Genomic DNA, 22,154 nt, shown 5'->3' on the forward strand with positions numbered 1-22,154 from the left:
ATCATGACATCAGTGAGACCTCTGCTAGTGCAAAACATTAAGGCCCAAGCCCGTAATGTCAACTCAAATGAAAAACATAAAAGGTTGAGAATGTTTTAATGCATTACTATCATCTGCATGTGTTTACCCATCTCTTCTTATGGTTTTTTGATGTGCAGCGGAGTCGCTAATGTGTTTACGGTTACACATTTTCCAGTCTCGACTTCTTCTTTATGTGTTCTGTCATTTAGTTTGTAGTAGAAACACAATGATCAGCTGCTATGATGCAATCAGTTTGCAAGTTGCAGAGGCAGACTACTCATTGTTTAATTGGCCGGGCTTAAAAGGTGTCCTGCGCAAAGCCGCGCGCAGAGCACAGCGGGCGTCTGCGTCTCAGGAGTAAGGGCTAAGTTTAGCAAATCCTCTCAGTGTGTTTCTCAATGACAGCACATGTTGGACAGTCTACAGGGAAACTCACGAACGCATGGCCTCACATGCAAACGCAGCCGCAGACACACCGGTGCTATGCATTTAGTGTTTATTTACTGTGACAGATTGAACATGCAGTCTGTACATGGTGTACTGCCATGCACGTGCAATGCATGCAGATAAGGGAAATGATCCATAGTTGCATTATAAATGATGGGCTGCTTGAATGTCAGTGCTTTTTAAACAGACTAATGCATGTAAAATATATAAATGTTTTATTTTTAATTTGAAACTGCATCAAACTGAATAAAAAAATTAAAAAAATGTCAATTTAGCAGGAGATAAACGTATGTATGTATGCATGCATACGTGCCCTACTTTGCAGATAATGACTTATCCTTCTTGGAAAATGTTTATCTCCAGGATAGTCAGAGGTCAGATGACTGGAGCTGGCAGTGATTCAGTGACTTGCCCAAAGTGTCTTAAGAAGTGTAGGATGGAGACATGAACTCAGCTCTGAAGCAATTTTTGGATATGAAACTGGCTTTTGAATGTATTTTTATTTTCTGATGTTATATGATATAATATGATATTACTACTTCATGACAGCAAAAGCAACTCCATTTAAAATAAAAATTACAAGGTACAGTTACATGGACTGAAACTAACCAAAATCAGGACGTAAGCACAGAATGAAACAAAAAATGAAATGACAAAATAAAAACAATAAAAATCGGACTGTTGATGACTGAATGTCAACTCACTTTTGGTTTTAAGCCTGGATCTGGAGATAGCTAGAAGCACACAGTGCCGACAAGATAAACAGTAAATTTAAGCCGACTTATGGATTTCTTTCTTGCCAGTGATAATGTCATTGACTTCATTTCATATTGTTCTAGCTGAGTGGAGTGCAGTTCATCAAAGACTCAAAATGGCATCTGGTGGATTTCTTTATTTTTTAAAGAGCAGCCTTTATCTTAAAAATTCTGAGGAAAAAAAACACCTCACACAGTTATAAGGTAACATTCAAAGATCATGTGTATGTGGGTGTGTGTATCTCAACCAGCTCACGTTGAGTTGTTTGAAGTGGAGGTGGCCCAAATACTGAACAATAACATGCACACATAAGAGATACAAATAGAGTGCCAGGAAAGCAGCTCTCACATCATATGATATTGCAGCCCAGTCACACAGAAGTGTGTTAAATAGTCACAAACATGTACATAGACAGAAATTTCACATTTTGTTCAGCACAAAAGCAATTTGTATGTGAACTATGTAATTGTGAACCATGAAGTGTAAAGAGCGGCGAACGCTGCCTAGGGAGGAGGTCAGGGTTGATGGGTGGGTCAAAAAACACAGGACCTTTCTCCCAAGAGACTGGCGTTCGTGTCCCGTGTGGAACCAGAAGTCAAATTCATTGGTAACTTTCATACTGAAGTTACAGCACTTCCAGTGTTATTTAAACCCAAACCACCATCTTCTCATAGACCTAACTCAGTGAATTTTTGCCTAAACCTAACCAAGTCAATTTATTCTTAATGTCAGGGGAAACGGGGGGTGGGGGGGGAGGGATGCTATTGCCGACCAGGGGAATCTAAAAAGTTAATCCCGAAGGTTAATCACTAAAATCGCAAGCGATTTAAAGGGAATGGGGAAACGCCAAATAAAAACAGGCCTAAAAGGAAGGCTTCCTACACCCAATATATCTTGAAAAGACTAAAACGAAAACGCCGCTACTGACTAGAACATAAATGAAACAAAAGAACCAGCGAAGGCAGGTCACACAGACCTAACCCACTTTAAAGAGACTCTGAGAAGAAGCTAAATGGTGAGAAAATCCCACAGATAGGTTCACGTGGTACTTCTGCAGATTCACACACCCCTATACAGCTAGAGGAAAAAACAGGACAGCACTCTCACTACCTTTGACAAAGAGACAGAGTCAGCACCTGAGCACTGAAACCAGGGGTAGATACAGGCTTCAACCACCTGATCCTCATCAGGGACAATTAGGCTCCACAGCTGCCTCTGCTCAGAGATAAATAACCCAACCAGCCTGCTGAGTGGAAAGTGACCCTTACACTTAAACCTATAACAAAGTAGTTTTATTTTCAAAAGACTGGAGCAGAAATTGACATGTGCGTCCCGTGTTGCTGGACATACGTTGTTGAAAGTCGTGCTGAGCGTCAACGGAAAAAAAGGAAATTTCTTTCTATGTACACAAATCAAATATGTTCAGTTTCATGACTATTTCACCAACTGCCATGAGACTGTGTTGGATATTGACACAGCAGGTACGAAATTATCACAGCAAATGTGTTCTCACTGTCCGCTCCATCTCCACCATTTCCACCAGCTGGTACAAAACTGGAAAGAAATGACCATTTAAGATTTAAGTTGCTGGAAATCAGCTTGACATGAGATAGAGAGGAAATTTACTTTGTGTTTTTCTCTATCCAGTCTCGGAAGTTGGCTATTCTTGTCTGAACTGTGTAAATCTGTTGGTGGCAGTTCTCTTCTTTATAGCTGAAACTCTCCAAACCGAGGAGGTGCCAGCGTGTGCCGGAGGCTCCCGGAGTCTCCTCGTGACCCGACGGGACACCAGTTGTTGATGACAGCACAGCTGGCGTGGTTGTGATACCTGGATTAACGCTGGTACAAGGGCTTTGAGGACGGGACGGCGTCCTAATGACACACAGTGTATTGTCACTGATCACTGCGGTTCGTGCTCCTCCTTGAGCAAACTCTCTTTCACACCGAGCAACATCAACCAACTCGACCAGTCTCGTCTGGCTGGAGGGAGTGTCGCGGCTCCGGTGCCTGTGATCGTTGGGTAAAATCCACCTCGCAGTGTGAGCCTCCTGCGCTGTCACTTCACCACCTTGCACTCTGGGTAGACACACTGGCAACACACGCTCACTGATCCTGGCCTTGTCTTTCAGCTTGAGAACAGCCACGTCGGAGTCTGGTGCTGAGTAGAAGTTTGGATGGACTAAAATGTCTGAAACCTGCTGGGGCAGACAGAGAGAGAGTGATATTGGAAGTGAGAATACCTGAGAACCCCTGATGTCACTAAGAATGAGCCAACTTTTGTTGGTTTTGGAATATTTGTCAAGATTAGATAATATGCGTCAAGATGCGCAAAGATTTCAAATCCAAATCAAATATCCCGGTAAAGCTTTAAGTGCACATCTCAATGCCAAAGGATTTCCTCCTGTTCCATTTACAAACAAAAACCTACCCAGAAGATTATATTTATTTAATCAAGATGTCTTGCTTAATATTACCGCTGCATCTGCTGTTTGGTGGATTTTGTAGTCATGGGAAACTTTTGTGCACTGCATGACCGGAAAATAAAAAAAGATCATAATAAAAATGAAGAAGTTTAGGCTTCTGGGTTAAAAGTTGGATAAATGTGTTTTTTTTTTTTTTAGACATCAATACAACCAATGTTTACCACTATTTAAATGACTATTTCAACTTGCAGTTATTGAAATATAGCCATTTAAATTGTTAGAAAACATATACTATGCAACCTAAAATCCAAAGAAAACTTTCAGGCTTTCAACTAATTTAACCCAGTTTTAACCTTGACATCGAAATGTTTTTTGTAGGGCCGTCAACGTTAACGCAATAATAACGCGTTAAGGCAAATTTGTTTTAATGCCACTAATTTCTGTAACGCAACTCGCGATTTTTAGGTTGTAGCGGGCTCAGTTTTAAAGCTAGAGTGAAGATACTGGCATTATATGAAACTAGAAAACATAAAGAATCCATTGGTACCAACCATGTCATACTGTTTAGGTGAGAAAAAACTGTCAAGACCATCTTCAAAGGGGTCCCTTGACCTCTGACCTCAAGATATGTGAATGAAAATGGGTTCTATGGGTACCCACGAGTCTCCCCTTTACAGATATGCCCACTTTATGATAATCACATGCAGTTTGGGGGCAAGTCATAGTCAAGTCAGCACATTGACACACTGACAGCTGTTGTTGTCTGTTGGGCTGCAGTTTGCCATCTTATGATTTGAGCATATTTTTTATACTAAATGCAGTACCTGTGAGGGTTTCTGGACAATATCTGTCATTGTTTTGTGTTGTTAATAGATTTCCAGTAATAAATATATACACACATTTGCATAAAGCAGCATATTTGCACACTCCCCTGTTGATAAGAGTATTAAATATTTGACAAATCTCTCTTTAAGGTACATTTTGAACAGATGTAAAATATGTGATTATTTTGCAATTAATCGCGATTAAATATTTTAATCAATTGACAGCCGTAGTTTTTTGACATGCAGTAGATGTCTAGATAACAAATCTAGAGAGCCATGCTTGCAAAGAAATGATATGGCTCTATACTGTAAAGATAATATAATAGAAATAGAAATAAAAACTGTTTTCTGACTAGGAGACTGTGTCGTACCCTAAGGTGGGGCAGGCTCTTCAGCCGGTCCTTGGATGTCTGGTGCTGCATGCCTACTACAACCTTCACATGTGCCGGGTGAAGGGTCTGCTGCTTGTCCTTGTCGACCACACACTGAGCTGCCACCAGGACGCCACGCTGGCTGAGCAGAGCCCCGCTGCAGGCGAGGGACCAGAATGTGGACTCCTCTGAGGCCCCCTGCTGGATGGACATGGTTCCTCCACGGTGGGGCCTGTTGGTGCTGGCAGTGTGATCAGGAGATGAGCGGATATAGACAGCAGCATGCCACGGCCACGGTGTGTCTGTGAGGTTGTATAGACTGGAAGTGTCGAATTTGCCGCAAACTGTGGGAAGGTAACAATCAGAGAGGAGGTGTCAAAAATGTAATTTCATAAACTTGTAAAAAAGGTGGTTAAAGCCTTTAATACAAATTCAAGGTAGGTTAATAATTCTACCTTTTCATTCACATGGTAAATTCCTTAAACACTTAAAACTGGAAAATCTGTTAATTAGTTTTCTTGCTACATTATTTGGTGTTGAGAAGGGGACGGGCCGTTGTTATTCCAAAACACCAATAGTCCAAAAAATGTCCCATAGGACAGAAAAAAGCCCATTTGTCTGACAGTCCGTTACCCCGAAAACAAACATTCATTGACTAATCCAAGGCCCCGAAAATACACACCCTCTGGGCTACAAACAGAGGCACCTGGCCACTTATTATGCAGAATGACAGCGATCAAAGGATTCCACTGGTAAAAAGATATATTTCCGCAGGCGGAAATCTACTGAAATTGAGGTCCAACCGACTATTTTTTCCCCCACACGAATGTTCTGTAGGGGTGCAAACATTCATAAGTCTGTGCTTTGTGTGAAACGGCTTTATGGCTAGCTGCTTTCCCATTTCCAGTTTTAGGCTACGGTAAGCTAAGTTAGCCGGCTGTTGGTTCTATAGCTTCATATTTACAATTCAGACGTGAGAGTGGTATTAATCGTTTCATCTAACGCTCTGCAAGAAAGAGAATGAGTGTATTTCCCAAAAATGTCAAACTATTGCTTTAAGTGAGTCCATGTAATTTTTGCTGAACAGCGGCCACTGTGGCCACACGTGGGAATTACAGGTTGATGGTTATTTTTAAATTGTAGTGTAGTGATATCATCCCTACTTGTCATATTTTGCGTAGTATCATGACGCTGAATGTTTGTGCGTGATTAAAGTTGTAACATGTGGTTAACATTGTGAAACAGTGGCGGCTAGGTTTAGGCAACAAAACTACTTAGTTAGGATTTGAAAAAACGTAATGGTTTGGCTTAACATAAGTACACTTGTAATGTAACCTAAGCTATTTACATAACTATTGTGACTCAGTGGAACACTGTCACGTCACAATGTTGTCAGTGAAAATCAATCAACTTTTGGTTTCACAAGGGACATGAACGCCGGTCTCCTGAGTAAAAGTCCTGTGTTTGTTTGTCCCATCCGACACCCCTTCCACCTGCCCTTAGTAGACTTCTCGCTCTAAATACAGGGCAGCGACGTACATGAAACCTGCCTTGGCGGAGGTCTGCGCTCTTCGAGTGCACTTTTAGTTTTAAATGTGACATTGTCTCACTTTAAAGTAGAACATAGGCTACATATCTATTGTTTTTTCTCTTGGAAAGAAACTCAGGTCTCACTTCACAAGCTAGGTCTATTCAGTTGCTGCTCTCACCTGGTGAGCAGGAAACATGGCGTCCACTCCACCTGCCAGACTTCAGACAGGTGCGTCGGGAGCTCCCCGTGTGGCGGTAGAGCGGGGAGGCACACTGATACTCAATGCTTGTGTGGACTGGGTGAAAGCCATGAGGGAGCTCCACGGAGGCGGTGTCGTCTTCTTTTGACCGTTTGTCCGATGTAAGGGGAATAAAACCAGCTGACAACAAATCGTGCATGCTGTACCTGGATGAGAGGTGGATTCTTTGGTCTGGATTCTCTCTGTGAAAAAAAAAAGAGTGGTCTTAATTAATAGCTCCTTATCCTGCAAACTCCATTGCTAATTTCCCATTTCAATTGTTAAGTTTCCACACCTGTATTGCATAGTACATAACTATTTCCATCTGAATAATATGCAAGATGCTATAATCACATAAAGATGAGAGTCTACAGCTACACTAGTGAACTGTGTGGTTGAACTTTGGCACAGCAGTGCTTTGAGTTTGTGTCTGGAAGGTAACAAGCACATTGCAAAACTCTCACAAGATGGTTTTGAACTGGAATAGTTAAAGGTCCAGCGTGTAGGATCTGGCGGTATCTAGCGGCGAGGTGAGGAGATTACAACCACCTGAAGCCTCTCCCGTGCGCCAAGAGTGTTGGAGAGCTACGGTGGCTGACGTGAAAACGTGAATGGCCCTCTCTAGAGCCATCTGGAGCAGAGTCAGTGCGTAGAGTGTGCGTGTATGTGGGAAGTGAGTGGCGAAGCAAGAGAGAGAGAGCGGCGGCGACAGGAGAGAGTATCGTTATCGACTCCGGCCCAAGCAGGAAAAGAGTTTGATTTGTCCGTTCTGGGCTACTGTAGAAACATGGCGGTGCAACATGGCGGACTCCGTCAAGAGAACCCGCTCCCTAGGTTGATATAAACGGCTCATTCTAAGGTAACAAAAACACAACAATTCTTATCATCAGGTGATTACACTAAAGAAAACATAGTTATATTAATATTATATTCCATTTCTGCCAATAGATCCCCATAATTGTTACACACTGATCCTTTAAGGTTAGGATAGGTCGTCGGGCAGCGAGTCTAACAAGAGTTTTTACAAGTTTTCTTAAAATCGGGGTTACCTTCTAGATACAATCGTGCTGTGAACTAAGTGCTAATGTCAGCATGCTGACATGCCCTCAATGACAATGCTAACATGCCAATTCTGAGCCTGTTTACCATGTTCATCATCTTAATTTAGCGTGTTAGTAGCATGCTAACATTTGCTAATTAGAACAAAACATAAAGTAGTACAGCTGAGGCTGATGGGAATGTCATTAGTATTGGGCGAATCAAAATGTTGACCCAATGATGGCGCAAGGTGAAACAATTAAGGGATCAGAACACAAACAACAATGCTGCTAGCATGACAAAAAAAGTCTACACGTAGTAGCTTTAAGTTGACAAAATCATGTAAATGCACACAACACAGCGGCTACCTTGATATCAGATGTGGCTGGACGACACTTTGTCGCACAAGGTCAGAAACTTTGGGCTCTCGACATGCTGTAGAAGAAAATCAAGCAGGTGGCTATTAGTGTACGACTTAAGGATTACTTTCTGAGCCTCCATTGCATAAACAACTCCATTTCAATAACATGAATAATTGTAAGCAGAAGGGTAAGCTATTCAGAGTAAATAGAAACAATTTTATGCAGAAACGATAAGGGACAAACATTCATCTTACAGAAAAATTCATAACCATTACTGCTTAATCTTTACAAAGAAATGGCCTTGTTTACTATACACTCATCATTGTGTTCTAATTTCTAAATTGTTCCTTTTTTTATGTCCGGATATGTAAATTCCCAGCTAAATTGGGCTGTCAGAGAAACAAATAGTAAGACCGACTGTATGTTGGAAACATTTCGTGGCGTTCTCACACAGTAATGACGTGGGAAATAGGCTACTTTGTGTGTGTAACAGTGTGTTACCAGCCCTAATGTGTTTTTGAAAACAGCTACCTCTCACACACTTGGGCGGCCTGCTACTCCAGGATCCATTAGAGAGGCAGGTACTCTGGTGGTTTCCACTCAGAATATAGGACTTTTTACAGAAAAACTCAACGGCCTCTGCAGCTCCAGCTGTGTCTGGAGCGGGTCTGTGGTAGCCATTGAGCAATTTGGGTGGAGGGGGACACCGGACTCGGCTTGTTTGGCCTGTGTTTGTGAGAGACAAGGAACAAACTCACACAATAGGTGGCTTTTATAATGTACAAACATCAGAAATGAAGACCAGAAGCTACCTGGTGGAAAAAAGTACCTTTTACACATGTGGGAGCTGAGCCACTCCACGTGCTATTAGGCAGACAGATCCTCTGCTGGGAGCCGATCAGTGTGAAAGGTAAATGGCACCGGTGGTTTACAGACACAAGCTCCTCCTTTGTTCCGTATACAGGCAGCAAATATCCATTCATCAGTTTCTCTGGGAGTGCACACGCCTGATTCTTGATGGATGAACCTGTGGAGAAACTGGTGATAAATGAAAGAAAAACCTCCACAATGCAAAACTCAATAAAGATACAAAAGTTTAGCTTTTACTGAATTCACATAAATGGTACAAAACTGATCAGAAAGTATGAAAATCCTCTCGTTCTGCAGTTGTTTCAGATATTGTTTTGCTGTTCAAAAGTATTGCTAAAAAAAAAATCATTTTTCCTTTAAAGGGAAAAATATTAGTTGAGTTACCTCTTGCTGCATAATCATGGTAATCCCTGTTGGGATTGAAAGAGTTATGGGATAAACAACTAGGAGGTGTATTATTTACAGTTCTCTTAATGAGACATAACTTAATTTAGATTTTTTTTTTTCTATTTCAGTGATTTTGAAAAACTTAAGATGTGTGTGGGGAGGTAATGAGTGTTGTTTTGACACGTCGTGGAGAAATGCTGTACCAGAAGGTGATAGTATTGAAACACACACTAAAGCCCATTCCCTGAGTGTTTGTTGTTGTCTAAAATCCTAGATATTGCCTCCTTCATTTTCCCTAAATGAGAGCTAGTCAGTGGTCATGTCTATAATGTTAAATCCAGCAGTACACAAGGTCCGGCGAGGACACTAGGGGACGCGCTGCTCCACTCAACTGGCTGTTCAAGCGGTGACGTACCCTATTGTTGAATGCACCTGATTGGTCCCTGGTTTTCTGCTCGTCATTTCAAACAGAAAACAACATGGCGGCCTGCCCGTAAACTTTCTGTTATTCCGTCTAAACAATCCACCAAAATCTACTTCTGAAAACATTTTAAGCGACAAATGGGATATGCCACTGCTGAATCTCGTTTCATTTTAGAACTAGATGGCCTAGTTTGACAGCTCGGTCCAAGTTTCGTGAGCCAGACGTGTTGTGCTGTACGGGCTCATTTGCATAAAGGACTGTTCCCCGCCTTTTCATTTTGAAAGAGCAACGGCCAATGAGGAAACTCCAACACTCGGCCGATCAATCGTGTAACTTCATCACTCAGTCAGTCAGTGATAGACTTTTGCGTTTGTAGGGCTGGCCCAATGCGGTTCAGCCAAAAAAGAGCAGGCTGCTTTAAATCATTGACATACATAGTGAAAGGAATAATGGCCCTAGGACACTGCCCTGGGAGACCCCACAAGTTAAAGGTTTTTGACTGGCGAGCACCACAATAACATTAACCTTTTGGAATTGTGGTTGAAGGAGGAACGAATTGAACCCTTTCAATTGCCCTGCCTCTCTAAAACTCTCCTTTTAGTTTGGTATGTTTTTATATTACAGTGAGCCAGTTGAGATGGCGGAGAGCTTCAAGTATCTTGGAATCACATTTCACAGTAAACTTTGATCATTACACTATACTCATATCCACAAACGCTGCCAACAGTTGCTCTCTGCCATCCAGAAACTCAAAGTACTACTTTCAATCACCGCAACCATTTTTGCACTCATCATAGCACTTGACCCCAGCCACCCCCCTGGACTCATGCTTCACTCTATACTCATCTAGCTGCAGATAAAGATCTCTGATCTGTAAAAAAGCACGCTACAGTGAGACCTTTGTGCCCTCTGCAATAATACTCATTTGTACTCATACAAGTGTGAAACCTCCTGGTCTGAGAAGTGAAGCCAATGCGGAAGTGCCTTAAAGTTGCATTCTTTCTAATAGCCAGCAGGAGGCGACTCCTCTGGTTGCAAAAATAAGTTAGAATTCTATTGGAGTTTATGAGAAAATGAGCCTACTTCTCACTTGATTTATTACCTCAGTAAACATTGTAAACATGAGTTTATGGTCTCAATCGCTAGTTTCAAGTCTTCTTCAATACAGCATGATGTTCATTTAGTAAATTATGGTCCCATTTAGAGTCAAATAGACCATAAAGCAGGGGATTCTTTAGGGCGTGGCTACCTTGTGATTGACACGTTGCCACCAAGGCGTTGTTCGGTCTGGGAGTTGTCCGCATTTTCGTCTTACAACTTTAACCCTTTCAGTGTGTTTTCAGTTCATCAAAGTTTATATTAACAGTTTGTTCGACTTCTGGTTGCAAAAAAACAAAGTGCCAAACTCAAGGCTTCAAAATGGGAGTCCATAAACCAATGATTGACGTCACGGTGACTATGTCCACTTCACATATACAGTCTATGACTCATACACTCTATGTTATCTTGTAGAGATTTTTATAATTAATTCAAATTATATTCATAATTAATTATATGCGAAAATAACTTAACCCTTCTTTGATTTATATTATTATAAATTAAATTGCATGTACCACTATGACATGTTCAGGTAAGCCAGCGAGAGTTAATGTCCAGGAGGAGGAAGACTGGATAAATGGGATGCATCATTTGCTTCAAAGAGGGCAAATGGAGAGGGGATGAGTATGATTAATCTGTCGCTGACTGTCCGTCTCACATCGCTGCCCTGTATAGAAGGCTGCACACTCACAGCAGACTGAAAGAGGAGGAAATAATAATATGGTGCATGCAATCAAAGAGGTGGAAGGGAGAGCAGGGTAGCAATCATCTGTATCATGTATTCATGTAGATCTGACATAAATACCTACAGTATATTGCAAACGAGAATAAATCAGACAGATACACTCTTAATCTATTTCATGTGGATTTTACAGAGGAAACCACTTCATCATCAGCTGAGCATGGGGACGAAATAAGAGCAACACTACTCATTACAATGCAATACAGTCCAACAATATGGCAAAAACACACCAAGGGAGTATGAGATTGCATTATCTGGTGAGTGTTTCTGTCATTTTATCTGATGTGTATAAGTAACATTGACATTACTAACAATGATTGTACCTGCCTGGATTTTCCTGAAAAGTCAGAACAAAGCCGTCAAAGTTGTTGTAGCCGTCCGAGCTGAACAGGATGTGCAAGAGGTTCCCAGAGCTTTCAATCGGAGGAGGCAGCTGATCCCCACAATAGCGGCCAATCACAGGGGAGCTCAGATCGTCGCCATCGCGCACCTCGACGTAGTCGTACCGACAGTTATGGTCAGCCTCCAGACTGAGCAGTGAAAACCTGCAGCGTAACCAGACACAAGTTATGTTTAAATGGTGTTCTTCTCTGTCCTATTCATACGAGCCGCTTTCAACCCTCCAACCCGCCAACAGACTCACGCTATTAATACGACATCACTTGCTTCGACGCTACGGGTGGGTTTACATTGGAGTTAGTTGAAAGCCCGGTTCGTCACATACTGTAAAGGGTGCCACCGAAAGGGTGCGTCAGTTTCCGATGCCAAGGTGCGCTGCCCAATCGGCGGCATTTGACGAGTCATGAAATAACATGAAAAACTAACTTTTTCAGTGCTTGTGTTCATACATTTGGGTATCTGGAGCGCCTACCAACCCACAAACTGTGAAATAAGACAACCCAGTCAGTTTTTTTTTTGGCTGTCTAGATCAGAAAACATGTGGATCAACAGCTATTCAAGTTTGGCTCCCCTTCCTATGTCACAGGCTCATTAGAATATACCGCCAACAGCTTGAGAGCTACTGTACCTTTGCAAAGGTGCACCATATTTTACTTGTAAACCAATCAGAGCAGACTGGGCTTTTTTGCACATTAAAGCATGTAAACATGTTCTAGTAGAAACCTGGAAATGTGCATTATATATCCCCTTTAATAACAATAAGAACTGTGGTGCCTTTACAAATAAAGACTGACCATATCCTTCGGTTTCAGACATTTTCATACATTTTCATACATGCACATGAAAGCTTTGAAAAAAAGTGACCCACCTCAGCTCGATGCTGCTGTCCCTCTCCACTTGCACTGTCCATTCACATCGGGCATTTGTTGGATAACTCTCCATGGCTATGTGACCCTGAGCCCGCTGAATGACGCCTCCACATGCTACCCACAAGAGAACTGTAATTACTTTCGCTTTAGCAAATAATTCACATTCTCATCGAATGTGTGTTTATCGCAGTAGCACGGTACATTTTTTTTTGCTGTTGCAAGCAGGATCAGCGATGTGACACGCTGTGCAAGGGTAAGAAAATCACGAGTTGACAGGATCCAACCAGCCACTTTAATAACCATGATTATAAACATCATGCTGGTAGTCACGCTGGCATGTGTGTTCTTCAAAAGGAATAAACAAAAAAAGCAAAACAAGATGTTGAAAATTCTACAAATTGATTTCTGTCAGTCCTCGCTATACTGAAAGGGTCCCCAGGGTGAGGGTTGAAATTAGGATTTGAGTTGGAATTTAATGGTTAAAGGTTTTAGAATATTTTAGAACCCTTTTTCACAACCCTTTTTGTACACACCCCACAGCAAAGCAGTATTCAAATCAGGCAGCCTATTTCATCAGAATGCTTGGCCACTTCGTATCTATTCAGACTCTAAACAGGTTGTGTAGGACAACAGGAGTTGCATAATGGCTCCATGCCTTCCCTTTTTATATGTCAAACTGATAGTATAACAGAATGGGAAGTGGCAATTTCCCTCGGGCCATGAAAAAATAACAATAGAGAAATATCATGAGGGTGAATAACAGGAGCCGGCAAGCAGGTAAACTTTTTTTTGCTTTCCTCTATGACAGCATCATGTTGCCGTGGGACATTTGATTTAACATATTTGGGTATGACAGCTGCTGTAGCACAATGCTGATAGTTATGTTTTCAATTCTTATCAATACCTGAATATTTTAGTGAACATGAACTACAACTAGATAATAGCAGTTGACTTTGTTGGAGCTTGGCTGAAACCAAACAAAGAAGCGTTGTCGCCACCAAGTGTCCTCATGGTGTATTACAAATGTGGGTGCAGCAGTCTGAAAACTGTGGACCACAAAGTTGGTCATGATTACAGCTTCAAATCCTGTGTTCCATCAAATAATGGTGTATTTCTTCATAGTAATAGATACTAAAGAGGTTTATTTGTAGGTCATGGATTTTGTGCCCTTAAAGGAACAGTGCGTAGCATTTAGTGTAGCACTAAATTTGGATTTAGACCGTTTTTGTGTCAGAACATCAGAAACATTCAAATCCTCAGCTAAATGAACAAAGTTAAAGTGTAGTTTGGTGGATATACGAATCTCAGACTGAACACAAAATTCTTTAACCTAGAAGACATTTATTAGGGTTTGTTTTTTTGGATTTTTAAGAGCATTTTGATCTTTCTGGTAGCTTGTATTGTCCAGTACATTGGCAATTTCTATGTGCAAATTAACAGTATTTGTTTTAACTTCTTAAAGGAACAGTGTGCAGTATTTAGGGAGATCTATTGGCAGCAATTGGAATATAATATTAATAAGTATGTTTTTTTTAGTTTATAATCACCTGAAGAGAAGAATCGGTGTGTTTTTGTTACCTTAGAATGAGTCGTTTATATCTACATGGGGAGTGGGTCCTCTTCTCGGAGCCAGTTTTCTACAGTAGCCCAGAACGGACAAACCAAACACTGGCTCTAGATAGGGCCGTTTGCATTTTTCGCCTCGGCCACCATAGTTCTCCAACATGCTTGGCACACAGGAGAGGTTTCAGTTGGTTGCAATCTGCAACCTCACCGCTAGATGCCGCCAAATCCCACACACTGTACCTTTAACTTATTATAGAAACCTTCCCAGCAATGTTTACAAATGCTGCAAATGTATGCAACAATTTTAAATCTTGACAAAACATAAAGTCATTTCAAGCTGTCACATATTGTCAGTCCTTTATCATTTCATATGTTAACTAGCCAGGTAACACTATGTTCGCTAATGTATGTAATCAAATGTAATATAATCCAAAAAGAAAATCAAGCATTCTGCCAAGGAGTTGTATAGATGGTATTTAAGAACACATCAGCACTTCTTCATATTTGCATATTTGAGTATTTGTGAAATGTATGCTCCGTGTGTTACATGTTCTCTCATGTCTGCAATGAGATTCAGAATATTCAGCTAATCCTGAGGCAAGATACGACCTTACAGAAATACATGCATTAAAGCAATCTAACTCACTTTTACAGTCCCCTCCGCTCCAGCCTTGGCGACACTCCGTACAATACTTTCCATTGACAAAGAAGTTGTCATTAGCTTTCCATGTTCCATTGTGGCAGGTTTTACAGTTCTCAAACAGGCTGCAGCCTGACAAGGAAAAACGCAGGAAGAAGCTTAAGTATTTTATGTAGCAGATTCTTTTAGCAGATAAAGGAATATCTATAAGCGACAGTGAGAGTGTACCTGGGTGAATGATGCAGGGGTCACACTGATCCAGAGCATTGCGGCAGCAGGGAACAGTGTAGCCGACCTTCGAGCCTTTTGAGGGACACCGACACTGGATCAGGTGGTACTCACAGCATGGGCGACACATGACGCTCCACTCAGAGCTCGGGCAGTTGTCCTCTGTCAGAGGGGTGGAACCAAAACAAAGGAGAGTCGCATTAAAATTACAGCTAGAGTTGGTGATGTGCCTCAAAAACATTTTTGTTATATTTGTTGAAGTTCCCATTACATCCCGACAGCAATCAATAAATGAAATGCTTTGACCAAAAAAAAGAAAAAAATCAGTAGATACCGGATTCCCTACCTGCACACACTCATTGCGCTTCACTCCCCGAGCTGCTAGATTGACAGCTGTGAGTGCTAATAATAGCCGTGTTCGTTTTTTACATTCATAATGATAATTTTGGGGGAGTGGCTTTGGAGGGAGACCTTGAAGGTACCAGGCCCCCAGGAAGACCGCCGGTCGTTGATGCCAATTTTCGTAGTGGCCAAACGGCAGTACTACAACTTCCATGTCCGTCACGTGATGCCATTGGGCCCAAAAAGACGTTTTCCCATAGACTTACATTGGGAAAGAGACGTCTGTAAATCAGCGGATAATTGTTTTTTGAGGTGAATCAACTTCCCAGTATGAACACTCTAATAGTCCTTATTTAAATCATTAGGTTCTAAAAGTTGTAAAATGCACTAATAGCCGAATCCAGAGTTATTTCCCTTCCTTCATTCATGTGAATGAGAACCAGACCGAGGCTGGAGCGAGGGCTGGGAGGCGGAGTTAGCAAGTTGTGTCAACAGCATGACGGCTGTGACCCCGTGACCGAGCCATGTGACTGAGTGGACGCTACTGCGCCTGCTCTATGGGCCCAATGCATGCGGAAGATCGCCGGAAGATCTGGGTACTTTTCCACTTGGAAGTCGAGCCATTTTGGCATCATGCACCACTGAGTAACTTTCAAAGGAATGAACGTGGCCCACCGACAGCCCGTCCCAGCCGGGACGGGCTGTCGGTGTTGCCTACTTGGTAACTTTCTCGCTAGATTTAGAGACTTTTGGAGCTAGTGCTGCTAGCTACTTTCATTGGAAAAGAGTTGGCAACACTAGGCTGTTTTTTTCAGTTGGATAATTTTTTTAAATCTAGCTTACTCAAATATGAAATATTTCAGTGGAGGAGTTGCATTTAGATTTTTCTTAAAATATGTACTGATTTTACGTACAACATTTCATGATGACGGGACAAACTGCCGAGCTGTGAAATCCATCTTGGCAGGTGATTATGTGGCAGATGACGCTACCAAGCTCAAGCTGATCTGTGTTTATGAACCAAATCTCAGACTTTGAGGGGAGACCCTATAGGCAAAGACAGTGTTTTCATGCACTGGTCAGTTTTGAGATTTTGGGCTATTTTGCTTTCATAACATGTCTTGTATTTTACTACACTTTGTCTATTTGCGTGCGCAGATTTCTCCTTAATTCACCAAACGTTGGCATTAGATAATGCCTCATTTGTATATTTAAACATATGCAAATTAGTTTTTTACTCATAGTCTGAGCCAAAACATACACCAAACTTCCCAGTTTCATTCCTATCTATATTCTGGAGGTTTTTACAGAGGGGTTTATTCATATATCATTCATAGCCTGATTTATAGGACATCTTATCTCTAAAAGCATGTCGAAAATGGATTTCAGTATTTATTTATTATTATTTTTTTAAATGTTATTTATGGAGTGATATAAAGATATATACAACAATCTCCCTGTAAAAGCATTTGACTCTAAAGTCAACAAATTGAAAGAATAATTTTGAACCTGGCTTTATCCAGTGTTCAGATTTCTGTTCTGGAAATGTATGAAAATTAGCACATATTTGATAATACAATGCCTCATTTGCATATTTAAACATATATGTTAAGAAAACTTGCAACACAAAAAAGTAATTGTCTTAATGTAAGCAAATCAAATTAGTTAAATTTGTTACCCTATTCACCGGAGTGCCATGTGAACTTTGACCCACAATGCTGTAGCTTGTTGAGCATTGTGGGATGCAGAGACTGGCTGAAATACGTCCCAAAACCCCCACCGGCTTGTTTTTCCCAAACCCCATTTTGAATGAACACACAACTGAGCAGTGGAAAGGATGAAGCTCACAAGGGGCTACAGCCAATTGTCTCCATCACAGGTTTAATTCCGCCACTCAATAGTTATGGATTTGTGTGCTAAATGAAATGCAAAAGCCTCCCAGATATTGAACCCTCACTAATATGTCCAATACCTACATTAATTGGCAAGGGAAAGGGCTGTATACAAGTTGTGTGTTCTTCTTATTTCAGTGAGGCACATAGAGTCTGTAGAATGACTCGTCTTAACAGCAGAAGTGACTCATCGTCATGAAATAACTCCACAGTTAGTCAGCAATTAAGTCAACAGGCTTATTTCTTGTTAAAAGTTTAGCAAAGTTTTCACACAGAAGGGGCCATCGTGATCCAAAGACTCTCCAATATTGTGTAGAGTAAGAACAACATTCAATAAAATTGCAAGAAATGCCTTTTGCTTACCATGTGGCCAAGCTTTTACACAAAAACAGAGATTTAGGAGGAGGTAGTAGAGTTTAGGGTCCAGAAGAGTTGAAGCGGACGCTTTCCTGGAGATGAAAGTGAGCATGTTGGCTGCCAAGCTGGCAGCAATAAACCTCCAAAGACGTCCCAAGAAAGAAGCTACAGATTTTCCTGTCTGTTCAAAACATGACGTCGCTATGGATGATGAATTCTCCCCATCTCAGCATAATGGACAGAGATCCGGCTTAACCCATTCCTTCCACGTTGCTTTCATTTGTATTTGCTTTGAAATTGTCCGGCTCAGATCTCCAACTGTGTGTTTGCTCTCGTTGGGAGTCCAGAATGAGTGCTGCGTGCTGAATAGTAACAACGGGAAAATACTTGTTGGCAGAGGAAGTGGAAAGTGCATTTGAGGGGAATAAAGACATGCTAATGAGAAAAACAGTGAAGAGTGATGAAGGAAGTCCAGAGGGGGGTAAAAAATCCATCTGTCAGTTGCCTAGGAGGTTTCGAGGAAAGAACAGAAGGGAATCTCTCTTTGGCTGCAAGTTAGACATAAAAAAAAAATGTTTTTTCCCATGTGTCATGTGAAAAAAATACGTATATTTGCAGGTGCACCAAACCAAATGTGTTTACCGATGCTTCATCATACACCAGCTGTCATGCCGGACATGACAATTTCACAACGTCTTGGAAGACAGATAACAGATGTCCTCTCTATGAAAAGTTTATGATGTCAGGCTACATAGATTTGCCAGAAGCAATGAGGCTGACAGGACCGTCACAGCCCATTTCATGCCCAAGGTTGCTTTTCCATTACCTAAGCCTTTACCTAGGAGTTTCCATGCTTTCATATCTCCTCTCTCATCTTTTCCATTACAGCAGGTTGTGAGCAGACAGATTGAGGCTGATAATGTTACATGACTTTAACTGTTGTTTGCTGTTTATAAATACTTTTTCTTTACTTTTTGTGATATCTGATTATCATTATCTTTTCCGATATTACTAAAGATGAGTGTGGATTGCGAAATGTACAAGATGATTGAGAGACTCTGGATATTTTTGCTTGCTAATTACTTAAAAAAATATCCACAGCAAATGTGCTCTGATCTTTTTATGCCTCCGAATAGCAATTGCCAGAGGCATTAGAACGCAATATCTTAGAAATACCTTGAAGGAATTTCTTCAAATTTGGCACAAATGTCCACTTGGACTCAGGGATGAACTGTTTAGAAACTAGTGGTCAAAGGTCAAGGTCACTGTGACCTCACAAAACACATTTTTGGCTATAACTCAAGAATTAATATGCTAATTATGACAATTCCACACAGATGACTAATAGGATAACAAGACTCTGTCAAAATCGAGTACATGGCTGGACCGCGTATGGTCACCCTTTGAATTTGTGGCTAAATTGTTATACAAGTAGTCAGTGGTCATGTCTATAATGTTAAATCCAGTATTGGCACATGTCCACAGCCTCCGTCCTATCCACGCTTCCCAGTCATTTGCAATGCATTCTGGTAGCGTGGCGGTGCGATTCGAGAGATAGGGCGTCACATTGGCGGCTCCTCATTTGCAATAAGTTGAGGTCTAAGCTAGTTTATGCTAATCAGGGGCGCGATTCGCCAGTCAGAACTCCTGAGAATCTTTTAAAGTAACTGTTGTCGATCCAAAATAATGACAGATTTAGCAACTGCATGGCTTATTTCTCGCATAAAATGTTTTCAGAAACAAATGTTAGTGAACTTTTTTCGTGATATAAGAGAAGAAAGTTTCCAAACAAGCCGCAATGTTGGTTCCAGTCCATTCAATGACAGACTTTTCAAACTCCGAAGGATTAAGTGTTCCTTTATGATTTTAAAAATGTATTCCACCTCTTAAATAAATAAACCATATCAGATTATCTGGAAGAAGCTGAAAGCGGGGCTGTTATTATTCGCTAAGGAAAAATTAATCCTTTAGAGATACATGGTTGTTACAGGACAGAGATGTGTGTTGTTGAGCCCCAGACCTTGAGCAATAACCAAAGTCTTCTCTGTTAGACTTTTCTTTTAAAGCTTCATTCATAGATCTTTGACCACTAGAGGGCAGAAGATCTCCATAATAACTTCATGGTGATGTAGCCTTGACATATTACAACCTTAGATTGTTTATGGCGAATATATTAGCAAAGATTAGCCTATTTATGCAAATAGAAGACATGGAACAACAAAAAATGCAATATTCACAAAAAAAAACCAAAATCAGGACGTTAGCTTGCTAGATGTTTGACTGTTGACTGAAGCCTTCTTTATCTTTATCTGTATGCTGTTTGGTGCTTAGCAGCTAGCGTGAAAATCTGTCCAGCTTGACGGAATGTGAGAAAACATGCAGGATGAGTGGGGAGAATATGTGAAAATTACAGTGTCAAAGAAAATCAAAGCTGTAATTAGTGCAAACGGTGCTTGCACAATGTAAATACTTACAGTGGTTATTACCATCACTTCAGTTGGAATTCATTTAGAAATAACTACCAATTGTGGATGCCCAACTTCGACTAATAATATTTTGTTGCATAAGGGAAATGTTTCAGGTACATAGACCTCCAACAACTCCTTTAATTGATCTAAAGAACTGGTGAACAGCTAAGGAGATAGACATTATTTTCTCAGGAGTTGGTGGAGACCAAAACAGAGCTAGAAGACAAGTGAATATTGGACTTGGATTCATCTGGTTGCCGGAAACCCGACTACCAACGAAAGCTAGTGCTGCTCCATATAAGCACATGTTTGCTAAAGTGTTAGCCGTTATCTACTTTATAAGATTAAACTGTATCAGGGCGGTGTTTACAGCTTGTTTAGCTGCCCTCAAGTGGCCCCAAAAATCAATGGATGCAGGTTTAAGTTGCATTTAATCACAAGGATAAAGACGACACTAAGGCTACATTCCAAATCGCATACTTTTTACTTTTAGTACATACTGCAGTTGCCCTTACAAAGTGCGTACTGTTGCATGCAGTATGCATACAATCGGGACATACGACAAAACATTGTGCCTTGAACTTTGACCCTTATATATCCGCTGCGCATAGTATTGTGGGTCAGAATAGACAGAAAAGCATGCTGACTTTCATACTGCAAAATATGACCAGATGTACTAGGACATCCTGGTATTTTTGACATACTGCATTTGACATACTATATATTGGGACATACTAAATCTTTTTTCTGGCATACTAAATAGTTTAGTAGTGTGGGTATTGGAACGCACACCAAGATTAAACTACATGAAAAAATGTATTTAACAGGGGTCTTCAGAAACATAAAGCACTGTGTACTAGTAACTGTGTTTCTACACACAGCAAGAGGATACCGTAGTCACGATTTTAAACTGAAAATGTGACAGTGGTAATTGACTCTTGCATCAACAAAGTGACAACCGCATTTCGACCACCACTTTGAGCTGACATGTATAAAGAAACATGACCGACTACTTATGCCACTTGCAGCCTTTGAACTGTCAATCATTATTGAAGATTTCGCCTCGTCCTGTCATGTTGAACCTGACCCAACCAGACATGAGAGAGAAGGATGAGTGGGAGAGGGAGGTTATGTATTCCACATCATGACACAGTTATAAAACTTTCATTGGTGTCACAAGGCCACATTCACTGCTGAAATGAGTTCTTGACATCAGAGACCAGTGTCTTTTGGTACATGTAATTGCCCATGGTGTTCTGTCAGCTATTTTTAGCCCCCCCGTTGCTCAGAGAAATATTCCATTTGGGGCCCAGAGACTTTCATCCAACCCTGCTCCAACATCCACTAACCTTCCTCACCTCCATCCGGTGTTGACAATAACCGAGCAACCCACATTGGCAATAGTGACACATAGAGGGAGTCATCTCACTGTAACACATCTTATCGATGGAGTCAGTTAGTTGTAACGTTGACACTGCAAGTCAAGGCATTGATTCCGTATGACAACTTTAGCTAGGTACTTGCCAACTTAAGCACCCGATTTGACGGTTATCAGGCCATTAAATAGGCGTTATCAGTCGCTATAAGTACCATAGATGTGGGTCATTAGGGGCCTACTACACCTACTACGTTGTAAAAGTGAAAGTGAAACTTAAAAGCAACACGTTCTAACACGTAAAACTGAATGAAATTGTCAAGTTTTGAACACAAACACTGCTATAGGTTTAGGCAACAGAACTACAACTTCTTTAGGTTTAGGCAAAAAAAAACAGTTTGGTTTAGGCAACATATCTACTGTATATCACATGAGTAAAATGGCTCTTTGGATTGCAATACAAAAATCTGTATTACGTACAAAATA

The 22,154-nt window shown here is 41.0% G+C and overlaps 1 protein-coding gene across 1 annotated transcript; it reads right to left on the reverse strand.

The window, feature by feature from the left end:
- Positions 1-958: 958 nt before the first annotated feature.
- LOC119500141 (inactive serine protease PAMR1-like) lies at positions 959-18,217 on the reverse strand. The gene is made up of 11 exons (XM_037789652.1): positions 17,832-18,217; positions 15,235-15,396; positions 15,013-15,138; positions 12,800-12,914; positions 11,866-12,077; positions 8,841-9,038; positions 8,543-8,737; positions 8,018-8,084; positions 6,552-6,814; positions 4,843-5,186; positions 959-3,419 (listed from the first exon to the last, which is right to left on the reverse strand). Exons 1-11 carry the CDS (start codon positions 17,935-17,937, stop codon positions 2,847-2,849), a joined length of 2,361 nt encoding a protein of 786 aa, XP_037645580.1. The 5' UTR covers positions 17,938-18,217; the 3' UTR covers positions 959-2,846.
- Between the last annotated feature and the right edge of the window lie 3,937 nt (positions 18,218-22,154).

Source organism: Sebastes umbrosus, chromosome 2, assembly GCF_015220745.1.
Source record: "Sebastes umbrosus isolate fSebUmb1 chromosome 2, fSebUmb1.pri, whole genome shotgun sequence".
NCBI lineage: Eukaryota > Metazoa > Chordata > Actinopteri > Perciformes > Sebastidae > Sebastes > Sebastes umbrosus.